This window comes from Zophobas morio, unplaced genomic scaffold (assembly GCF_036711695.1).
Source record: "Zophobas morio isolate AGI-343-1 ecotype UQ-CSIRO unplaced genomic scaffold, CSIRO_AGI_Zmor_V1 ptg000026l, whole genome shotgun sequence".
Classification (NCBI taxonomy): Eukaryota; Metazoa; Arthropoda; class Insecta; order Coleoptera; family Tenebrionidae; genus Zophobas; species Zophobas morio.
This window is the reverse complement of record NW_026972131.1, coordinates 10,746,733-10,759,205: the sequence shown is the minus strand read 5'-3', so window position 1 is coordinate 10,759,205 and position 12,473 is coordinate 10,746,733. Positions and strand designations below refer to the sequence as shown.

The 12,473-nt window shown below is 34.0% G+C and overlaps 1 protein-coding gene across 3 annotated transcripts in view; it reads left to right on the top strand.

Moving 5' to 3' along the window:
- LOC135135989 (uncharacterized protein) overlaps positions 1-12,473 on the top strand; it is a 232,137-nt gene that overhangs the window by 177,071 nt on the left and 42,593 nt on the right. For 2 of the 3 annotated variants that reach the window (XM_064065092.1, XM_064065091.1), the window contains exons 4-6: positions 3,753-3,844; positions 4,327-4,419; positions 10,395-10,480. In XM_064065092.1, the coding sequence (XP_063921162.1) occupies positions 3,753-3,844; positions 4,327-4,419; positions 10,395-10,480 (271 nt within the window). The remainder of the gene's footprint in view (positions 1-3,752; positions 3,845-4,326; positions 4,420-10,394; positions 10,481-12,473) is intronic. The other variant, XM_064065093.1, reaches the window with a different exon arrangement.

Sequence of the window (12,473 nt, the reverse complement as noted above, 5' to 3'; positions counted from 1 at the left end):
TCGCAATAATGCATTGCTGCTTCAATCCATGAACCCCATCTAGTTATAACAAATTCTGGAGGCAATGGACAATTCGGTAAGGCTTCCCGGAAAGCTTGGATCCTTAAATGAGCTTTCAGCAATACTTTCTTTATGTTGGAAATTATATAAATTATTAACATCTTCATATTGATTCCGGTTATCCGGAAGTTATTTTCAGCTACTAAGTCTTTTTTTTTCCTAACATAGGTAATTTTCTTTCAACATATTTAAAAACATGTTTCACAAAGTAGTTTCTTGTGGAGAAATAAGCATTTTGCAATTAAGCTCCCCCCCACGGCTCACGACAAATAAGAAAATGCATCACAAGTGAGACGAGGGCGGGTGGGCGGGGTTTGTATTTTCCTTGTATTCTGCAAAATAACGAAACAAATTCGTTTCGATGCAATAATTCAAATTTTATTGATCCAAATATTGGTTTCCTTAATTTAGTTCGAATTGTTTCTAAAAGTCCCAAAGACTGAGAGATTTTAGAAATTTTAGAGTGTCTAGGAATTCTGAAGGTTCTAGAGATTCCAGAGATTCAGAAAAATGTCATAAATTTTCAATAGTGCGGAATAAAAGTGTTTCAGAAGTTCTAAGGGTCTTTGAGATTCTTGATTTCCTAAAAAGGTTTTATAAATTCTACAGATTTGTGAAATCTGAGAGATTCTAACAATATTAGAAACTCTAGAGTTCCTAAAAACCAGAGCTTCGAATTTTCATTTTTTAAATATTCCTAAAATTCGATAAATTCTAGAAATTCATAAATTTCATAAATCCTGGTTCGAAATGCTTTTACACATCCCAGAAGGATCCCAAAAGAGATTTTAGAAATTTTAGAGACTCTAGATATTCTGAAAATTTTAGAGACTCCAGGACTACTAGGACATTTACAAGTTACAGTAATTTCAAAGTACAAATTGAGTTCCAGTAATTGCAGAAATATAGAAATTCTAGAAATTCTAAAAACTCTTGAGAGAACTTCTTCTGGAAGTTATACATCATAAAGCTTGCAAAGATTTAAAAGATTTTTAAAATTTTAAAGATGCCCGAAGAGTCGAAAAATGATATTTCAGAAATTCTGAAGGTCTTTGAGATATTTGATATCGTAAAAAGCTTCATAAATTCCACAGATTTTTGAAATCCGAGATATTGTAACGATATTAGAAATTCTAATCCAACAGATTTTAGAGTTTCAAATTTTTATAACATTCTTAAAATTCTATATATAAAATCTTAGAAATCTTAGATATTATAAAAGTTCTTGCCATTTCTAGTGATTTTTGAGATCGTAAAAATCCCAGAGGTACCTGACATTTCGAAAATATTAAGAATTTAGAATCCCTAAGAGAAAGCAGAGGCCGTTTTGACTCTTCCTTAAACCTCCTTAATTTCAGAAATTACATAAGTCTTAGTTCAAACTGCTTCTAAACATCCTAAAAATACAAAAGACTCAGAGATTTTAGAATATAAATTGGATAGGTACGAGTTAGATATCACAAAAATTCATTCTAAGGATACCTAAAATAATTACTTGAACATTTCGGAAATACATTAAAAAATTTTCAAACTTGTCTTAATGTTTAAACGGAATCTGAAATTAGAAACAAATTAATGATCTAACTTGAGCGATTTGACTAAACTTTAGACTAGTCAAAATACAAACGTATTTTTTCAATTATTTGAGAAAAATCCCTTTCAGAATGACACATTCTCGGATCAATTTGACCAACTTTAATTTAATATAGAAAATTGGTGGATGCGCCGGGACAATATATAATTTAAGATATATATTTCGAGGGTTCTAAGGATATTTGTACTTGAAATAGCATATTTTAGAAGAAATTATGCATGTTTTCAAAAGTATATTAATGTTTGAATAAAATAACCAGCGAATCTTAAATACGAAAAAAATTAATGGACTGATTTGAGAGAATTTACACTACTGAATACAAATGGTGAAGGCACCGGAATAATATATAATTAAAACGACATAATACGAGAATTCTAAAGAAGCGTGTGTATGAAGTGGACTATGGATATGAAAACTTGTTAAAAATGGTAAATTTGTAGAGAAGTGTGGAAGATAAAATTTACCATTTTAAACAAATTTTAAATTTTTTCTTCTGAAGATTATGTATATTAAGATGAACAAAATGTTAAATCATAAATGTTAAGCTTTACAGGAGAATTCACCGTTTTCTATTTGAAAAACGTCTTTCAGTCTTTCTAAACGTCATGTTTAGAAATAGCACAAAATACTAGATGATAAACAATTTTGAAACAGTTTTACACTTTTGAACTTCACTTTACGAAAACCAAACACGAACTTATTGATCGAGGAAAAGAACTCGAAACGAAAGTTCTTGGTGAATTTAATACATCAAAGCTCTTTTTACAAAAATTCTATAAATGGGTGTTGTAATTATTTTAAATATTTATATACAACTTCCATGCATTGCCTACAACCAAAATGAAAGACATTTCCCCCAAATCCGCTCTTTATTATAACTGTGTAATGACACGTTTACAACCCCATTATGTACCGAAACGTGCAAAACAAAACAAAGCCACAATATTTTTCCCCAAATTAAATTTAGTACTTGAAAACAGCCTTTGTGCCTCTCCTCGAAATCATTTATCACTTTATTGGCATCTTTCGGGAGTCATATCTGTGCGTTTTGTATCCGCTCCGACTCAATGCTAGGTTTCGGTGAAAAATTAATTCCTAAACTCTTTTAAACGCCCCCCAAACCAAATTTGTTGATAAAGGAAAAAAATTAGACCCTTTCAAGTACAATCCATTTAGCCAAGCTCCACCGACGAAATTGATTTAGGAAGGCTTCGTAATCTTACCAATTTCAATTTATTTTGGGTTCTCTTTCAGAACAAATAATTATGCATGAGCGAATTGCTTGGTCGAACACAGCTCCTAAATGTTAAAACATTCTTTCCGGTTCCATTCTCGCCGCTTTTCTAAATACACATATAATCCTCGGAAATTCACAATATTGTCGAGATTTTTGCGAATATTTTAATACGGAAGTAGAGTTTTATTTTTAGTAAAATGTGTCAGCGCTGCAGTTATTTTGCATTTAGATGAAGTATCTAAACCGAGAAAAATTGGATCCAGTAGGAGAATAATTCCATGTCGGTGCTACAACCGCTTATTGCTCCCTTTTTCCACCGATCGGAAAATTTATCGAAGCTGCTTCTGTATGCTAGCTGCATTACTATTTTACAATTTAATTCACTTCCTTTTCTTTCCCACGACTAGAAACACGTTAGAGTTTCATCTCCTATTCTGCAACCGTTATTTTTCTTGTTTGTTTTTTGTCCTATTTGCATTTTACGACACAAATTCTGTATTACCTGTTTTTAATAGAGTTGGAGGGAACAATCTCGGAATGTAAATAATGCAGCGTCTGCTTACTATGAACGAAGCGTTACAGTCTGACTTCGTGAGAATGATAAAGCTGCAATTTCAGCAACTGAACAGGATATTTACTTGGTTGGTTTGTTTTTCTAAGGGACAATATAACCCATTTTCGTATTTGGTGTAAGCTCGACGAATAATTTTTTGATATTTTGTCCAATTTTGCGTCCAGTCGGCGCTTTCCGCGCGATTTATAACCCGCTAAACATTCATTTCCTGCAAAACATCCCACTTTTCACGCACACTGTATCAGTTATTAATCGTGCAAGCAAATAACCATCGTTTGCTTTTTCAGCCATGTGGGTGTGTCAGCTGTAAAGTGCCACTGCCAGTCCGATTTCACGGGTGAAACTTGCCAGATTCCCGTCAGTTCGACAAAGCCGAGTGGTAAGTTTGTTTACACCGAAACAAATTCAATTACTAATCAATGCGAATCACAGTCCCAGCAGAAATATAACAGCATGTCGAAACTATTCCGCGTGCCCATAAAAAAGAACGAATGACTTCATTTCTGTTTTCTCTTCAACTCTCGTACGATTACTTTGGGAGAGGACGTCCCACAACAGTGTTCGCTCAAGTCAACTGTGTAAAATATTTAAAACGCAACCATAGTAATCCAACAAGACACAAAGCATCGATCTGATAAAAGACAATGGAGGAAATGCACAATGGTTCGAACGAGACTGTAATTCCTGATAGCGAAGCAAGTTCACTACGTATTTCCGGCGCAGTATCTCTCTCCTTTTGTAAACTTTAAATAAGAAAGCAAATTAATTGCCTTGATGACCCAATTCTCAATTAAATTAATTCGAGTTATTGTTGTGATATTAGGGTTACAATGGACTTCTCACGAGTACGGTTTTTTACAGGATGTGACAGCTGCGTCCTGACCTGTCCGTTCGACGGAAAACTGGAAACCGCCTGCAAGTGTCGGAATTCGTTCAATAATGGCACGATCAACGGTAAGGTTTTTTCTGCAACAATAACAAATCGCGCATTTCGACTGTGAAATTGCTAAAACAGTTCTCCAAAGTAAATACAAGTTTTGGAACAAATTAATATAAAAATAAAAATAGTTTCCAGCATGTCGAACGAAACGGTTGATAAAACGCTCTGTGCTATATGCACAAAATTCGCTGTAAAAAAGCGTGTTCTTTGTGTAAATTGCAAACACTATCTCCATAATAGTTGTGCACAAAAAAACAAAAAATGTTGCGAACGCCAGTGCTTGATGCCTGAAGAAATAGAAGATCATGAAAATGACACAACATATGCCAGTGGTGAGCTAAACAATACGATATCAAAAAACGAAATGACACTTACGGCGCTAGAGAATGCTGAATTAAAGCAGCAAAACAAAAATCTACGTAAGCAAGTAATTCATTTGCAAGATCAAATTGAGATACTTCATGACGAAAAATTTAAACTTGAAGAAAAATTTTCATCAGAAAATACTGCTTTATCGGTATTTCTGGACCTTAAATTGTCCAATTTTCTGGAGTCGACAAAGACCGAAATATCGGAAAAGATGCTCAAGCTAACAAATGATGTACAGCAGATACAAGACACGCTTCGCTGCGACAAGAAGAAATCCTTTGATAACAAATCTACAAAATCTACAAAAACAACTGATATAGGTGCGAATCAGGGATACGAAAAAGTGACCGCTAACAACACAGGTGTCAAATCAGCGTCACCCAAACAACCGATGTTGCCGGAAAAAAACTGCAGTTTACCATCCTCCAGTATCATCAAGGAAAGTAATTTATGGCAGTCTGGACCAAAGCAAAGCAAGATACAGGATGAAGTTATTAAATCCTTAACTATAAAGGATTACGAAACTAAACAGGACCACTCCAAATTGATGCTGAATAATACTAGCAGTAAAGACGATGACTGGTCCATAGCCGGTAAGAAAAAACATAAAAACCCCATGATGAAGTCCAATAGCAGATAACCAAAAATTGTTGGCCAATTCAAAGAACAACAGACAATAAAAACAATCCCTAAATTGGCATTTATCTATGTGTCCCGACTACATCCGGACACATTACCAACTAATATAGAATTATTATTAAAGCCTAAGTTTCCAGAAGTAAAGTGTATGGGAGAAAATCTGTCTAAATTCCCGCAACATTATGCCTCTTACAAGTTAAGTGTTCATCTTGAAAATTTTAACCAAGCAATGGATCCACTAATATGGCCATATGGATGTCATGTATCAAGGTTTTTTCACAGAAGACCAATGAAAACCCTACCAGTGTAAAAACACATCAATCTGAGAAGGATCTTAAAGATGGTGATGCACAGCTTCTTCACATATTAATTATTAACATTCAATCGATTAAAAATAAATTAAATGACTTAGAAGTTATTCTTCATACGGAAGATATCCAACTGGTTGGTATATCCGAACACTGGCTAAATGACAACGAATCAAACTCTTTGACTTTGGAAAACTACTCTGTTTCGGCACATTTTTCCAGAAGCAATGATTTGCATGGAGGTTCCATGATCCTGACGAAAAAGAAACTAACTTGTGTACCACTTCCTTCATGCATGAAATATTCAGAAGAAAAAATGACAGAAATTGCTGGCGTGTCATTGCCAACTTTGGGTATAATTTTTATTAATATTTATCGCCCCCCAGCAGGAAATTTAAACCGTTTCTTGGAAAATTTGAGTAAAGTTTTAGGCGAAATTGACATTCCTCACACAAATGTAGTGATATCAGGGGACTTCAATGTCAAATTTAACACCAAAGATCCTATGACAACTAGGCTTTGTGATTTTATGAATAGTTTCGGTCTTATACCATTAGTAAATTTTCCAACCAGAAAGGCGAACTGTCTAGATAACGTGTTCACAAATATCGATCTTAAGTATTGTAATTGTAAACCACTGAATACTCTAATTTCTGATCACGACAACGCAATATTACTAACTCTTTCTGTAAACTTAAATAATCAGACAATCTATCACACGACAAAAATGTATAGGCCGATTACGACTCTCGGTAAATTCAGTCTATATCATTCACTTCATACAGTTGACTGGTCCTTTATTGGGAATAGTAATCAAGACATTAATGATAAATTTCTATGTTTTATGAATATAATATCTGATCATGTTAATAGGTCTTTTCCTACAAGACTGTTCAATAGTAGCAATAAGCCAAATCGTGACAAATGGTTTACTGAAAATTTGGCCCGAATGAAAAATATTTTACGAACACTTGTAGATATTGACAAAATTGTTAATAGTAGTGAGTCTAGGCAAATAAAGAATAACTATAGGAAATTGTATAGAGAAGAAATTAGGCTTAGTAGAATAAATTTCAATAAACAAACTATTGATTCCGCAAATAATAAAAGTAAAGCTCTATGGAATATTGTCAACAAGCATCGTGATAGCACTTCTAGTAAAAATACTGATATGTTGAACTGTACTCGAACATGTGATGATTTTAATATCTATTTTACTAATGTTGCATCTAATTTAGTCAATAATCTATCTCCTTCTCGTGATGATCCCATAATGTTAATGAGTGAGAGTATGTCCATTCCTAAAAACTGTATGTCTAATTTTAGTTTTTGCCAGGTTTCCGGTGCAACTGTTAGAGATGTGATAAACTCTATAAAAAATAGTAGATCCAACGATATATATGGACTAAATGTTACGATCATAAAAAGCATCAAAGACATTTTGATCTCCCCTTTAACTAAACTAATTAACGTTTGTATTGTGCAATCAGTATTTCCTAGCTGTCTGAAGATTGCTAGAGTGGTTCCCATACATAAGAAAGGTGATATAAACGACACCTCCAACTATAGGCCGATCTCTATTCTTCCACTATTTTCTAAGATCTTGGAAAAAATCTTGTATAATCAATTAAGTAATTATCTCGAAATTAACTACTTGCTGTCACCTTCACAGCATGGATTCCGGAAGAACCACTCTACGGTTGGAGCAGTGCTAGATTTTATCAGAGAGGTTGGTAATGTTTTGGAAGATGGCGGAATAACAGCAGTGTCCTTTCTTGATCTTACTAAGGCATTCGATTGCGTCCATCACCTGACGCTATTGAGAAAATTATATATGTACAATTTAAGTCCATGTTGTTGCAGATTATTGTCATCTTTCATAAGTGACAGATCTCAGTTAGTTTCCATAAATTCAAAACGGTCTGAGCAACTACCAGTTTTGCATGGGGTACCTCAAGGCTCTGTCCTTGGACCTCTTTTGTTCCTAATGTATATTAACGACCTTCCAATGTATATGAGGACTCACTGCAAGAGCATTCTATATGCAGATGACACGACTTTGGTTTGCAGCGGAAGGGATCTTTTACAGGTACTCACAGACCAGGCTATGGCACAATCAAAGACCGAAAGTTGGTTCGTCGCTAACAGATTAACAGTAAATACATCAAAAACTGTAAGAATGTTATTCTCCCTAAAGAAAAGAGTACAGGTTCCCGATGACTTTGTAACCTCTAACAAATTTTTAGGTATAACGATTGACAATGCTTTGCGATGGGATGCTCAAGGTGATGTACTGGCAAACCAACTATGTAAAATTACATTTCTCTTAAGAAATCTTAGGGACAAGGTTCCGCTGGAAACACTGTATACAGCATATTTTGCACTCTTCCAGCCCCAAATAACCTATGGCTTATTAATGTGGGGACACTCTAGCATTTTTCACAGAATTTTTAAATTGCAACGGAGAACAGTAAGAATAATAGCTAATTTACCTTACAGAGCTGACTGTAAAGACACCTTTACTAAAATGCAAATCATGACATTGCCATCGCTATATATATACCTTTGTCTAATGTATGTTAAACTTAATTTGAGTGATTATATATGTCATAATCATATTCATAATTATAATACACGATACAGTGAACACTTATGTTTAAAGAAAACTAGACTGACAAAGTCTCGTAATGGAGTTGAATACCTAGGCATTAACTTCTATAATGCTTTACCTCAGAACATTCGGGAGTTAAATGGACAAAATTTTAAATCTGTCATTAAAGAAAATTTAACAGGGTTCGCGTTATATTCATGGGATGACTACTTCCATATAAGTCAAAATTTTAAGCCTAAATAGAGAGTGGTCATGTTAGTGTCATATTTTTTAGAATCTTATGTGCTTTGTTTTTATATTTTATACTTGTGTCTGTATTTTCTAAATGTAATATTTTGACGACCCAATGTACTTATATTGTATGCTAAAGGGTAGAATAAAATTATTATTATTATTATTATTATTATTATTAATAATAGTCTCCAAAATCGATATTAATGAAGGGCCGGGGTTACTCTGCGCCGACGCCGCCGAACTCCAGGGGTCGTAAAAAATAAAAACCGAAAAATCGCGTGCAAATTGCACAAAAGTGATGGTATTTGAACAGCCGCGGCCGAAAACACAAAGTTAAACACATTGTGTAGATTGAAAGTAAATATGTTCAGTCACATGGAATTCATTTATATTTAAAAACGTGGCTTTGCCGGTGCGCTTCACCGGATAAAGTGATTGCCCTGCAGATTCCATTGCATATGAAAGCCACTGTAAGCCGATTTTAAAAGTAATACCGTCCCGTGTGATTGCATTTCCGGACCTGAGTATATTTTCTTTGGCGCAGCTGCTGTGAAATTATCTCTGCTCATTCATTATTTACTTGTTTTATTATTATGCAAGTGAGTGATGATGATCGTGCAGTACGAGGTTGATGTGGAGCGGGTTTCCAGTCCCAACTGATTTCCTAAGAGACGTCTTAAACTCCAAACATCCGTTTAAGATGGCTCAATTTTTCAAGCTGCCGTCGATTTTTCATTCCAGATTTACTTTGGAGCGCAATAGAGATTTCGATCTATATGACAAAAAAGGGGCAACGAATCTATCATCGCGTTTCTGGAGCCAACATATTGTGTCATTAGGCATTTTTTCGAATTCGCGATTTTTCACCGAGGTAGTGTAGAGGAGAAGAAAAAATAAAAACAAAATAAAGCGAAATAATTTTACTTTGTTTGTGGAGCCAGTTGGAAATAATTTGGGCGGATCGTGAAGAAAGGTAATTACCGCTAAAGTTCATCTGGAACACGTACATTCGCATTGTGATGCGAATATCTTTCCCGAATCATAAAGCGGATAAAGTGGCAAATTGCTAATGAAATAGAGGGAAGTCGTTATGAAATTTGATTATATTCAGCTAGCTGAAAGATGGAGAGCTTCGATAAAACAAGGTTAGTGCAGACAGACAAATTTACTTTAGTTTCGCTGTACATTTACAAAACAAAGAGCTACAAGGACTCGTCATGTGCATCCGCCGCCTTTGACATTTCCAACAGTGCTCCATATAACTCAACAACTTTCAGAGAAAAATGTGTACTTTTTTGTTAAAGTAAGTGGAAGTATTGAAAGCTGCACCGTTATCAAACAGACAAATATTACTCTCCAAACTAGAACCGAGTGTCTGATTATTTTGCTTTTCGTTTTCGTGAATCAAAAATAGCACAGTAAACAACCGAACGAAAAAGTGCCGGCCGCCGCATTATTTATCTTTTTCATTATTCAAAGAAACAGATTTCGTATTCGTTGTTTTAAATTTGCAATTTATTAAGTTAACTATAGCCGACGAGCCCACTCCCCGTAAAATAAAAGCGCCGAGTTATTTATAGCAGTGTACGATTCTCGTAAGGAGGAAAAAACAAATCTTTTTGATATATCGTTGTTTGTCTTTTTTATAAATTTTCTCTTTTGCAGATTTATCATAATAAAATATGACGATCCTAATCGGGCAAGATTTGCATTTAGATATAACGTTTTGTTTATCTGAAAAGTGTCGCATCCACTCACCTAAAACAAAGCAGCTTACTTATGTATGGACGGTGGAGGCATATTAAATTTGTGCTGTTTTGCTTTGCAGATCGGGTGGGCTTCATCAGTACGATGCATCTGTCCAATTTACCCAATCTGAGCGGCGACGCTTTGAAAAGCTTCATAGAAAATCAGGTACGTGATGTGTGATGAAAAAATGGGATTGTAGTTAAGTGGTTTCCGGCGCATCCACCATTTTTACAAACAGTTTTACGTAGGAAAACGACGGGATATTGCGGATAAAAGTGTTGGTAGCAACTAGTGGATAAATATAGAATAGAACACTGAAAGCTTAAGTTTAATGGTTTCATGTCTCTGCACCAAAATAAAAATATATAAATATTTAACAATTCTGGCTTAATAGATACATACTTGTATTTTTTATTTAAACTGAAACAAAAAATAGTACTCCTACAAACTAAAATTATATTTTTAATTGAGATTTCTCGGCGCCTCCACAATTTTTACCATAAACAATTTCAAACAAAAATTAACATTTCTATTCTCTTTCGAAAAATAAAATTAATTAAGTGTCCCGGCGCCTCTAGCACTTCTACAGTAAAAAAATAAAGGAAATTGCGCCCTCGCAATACATACATATGAAATATAATACCTGTTCTTTGAGCCTCATTTAATAATATTTCGGCTATAAACGTAAAAAACAAAAACTCATCATTTTTATGAAAACACAAAACTGAAATTAACGGAGTTGTGAACAAATTCAATAACAGTGGTTATATTTTGAGGCGCACAGATCATGATTTCGATTGTCTCAATTCGAAAAAGAAATAATTAAGTGTCCTGGCGCTTCCACTATTTTTACAATTTTAAAAAAGGAAATTTTGCTCTCTCAATAAATAATAATAGCTGTACTTTGAGCCTCACTTAATAATATTTCACCTGTCAAAGTAAAAATAAAACTACATTTGTATGGTGACTTTTCCACTTTTACAAAAATTTTGCTAAAATTCTTATAATACTTGTCTCTGTGTCAAATTAAAATTATATTGTTACTTGAGATTTCCCGACCATTTTTACCATAAACAATTTAAAACAAAAATTTACGTGGTCGCTACAACAGAAAGTAATGATTACTTCGTGGATAAATATGAAATACAGAAGTCTAAATTTGAGCCTAACTCGAACTGATTTCTTATCTTTACTCCAGAATAAATTATATTTTTAGTTGGAATTTCCCGACACTTCCACCCTTTTTATAAAATCCCAAAATTGAAATTAACGGAGTTGCGGAGAAATAAAACAATAATGGCTTAATAGACATTTATATTTTGAGCCGCTTTATTCTGGATTTCGATTCTCGATTAAAAAAAAAAATTGAATTGGGTTGTCCTGGCGCCTCCACCATTTTTACATTTACGAAAAGGAATTTGTTCTCTCTCAGTAGATAAATTAAAGTAATGACAGATAAGTAACTTTATCAAACTTAAGTAGGATTTATAAACTTGCTGTTGACCTGGATAGTAATTTTGACGTCCAATTTTTGCGATATTTAAAGGGGTTGTAGACGGAAAGTGGAAGATTTAAGTTGTTTAATACTATAAAAATTTACCATTTTAGATACTTATGTTTCAAGTTTCTTGTTGACGAAATAAGTCTACACATATTAAGAAAAAAAAAGGCAAAATTTAGCCCCGCCCACCCACCCTGTCTCAATTCTGACGATTTTTTTTATTCGTCGTGAGTCAAAGGGGCGGAGCTTAACTGCAAAATCCATATTTCCTTACAAAAATTTACCATTTTTAAAATGCTTTAAGTTTCTAAGAATAAAAAAATATATTACAATTGAGATCGGGTGGGCGGGCGGGGTCAGTATTTTACGTTTTTCTGTTAATATACATAGTATTCTTTAAAAAACACGATATTCAAAAACATGCTTTAATTTCTTGTAAAGTAATAAGTATTAAGTAGTTAAGCTCCGCCCCCTATGTTCTCCGCGGGTCGGAGGGACTATATTTTGACATTTTGTTTTAATATGTGCAGGCTTCTTTTCACCACAAGAAACTTGTAACAACTCATAGTCATAAGTTACGAGTTTCGTAAGTTCCTATTCTCGTTTTCTTAGTTCAGATATTCTAGTTCTGAATGACTAATTTCTGCTCTTCGAATT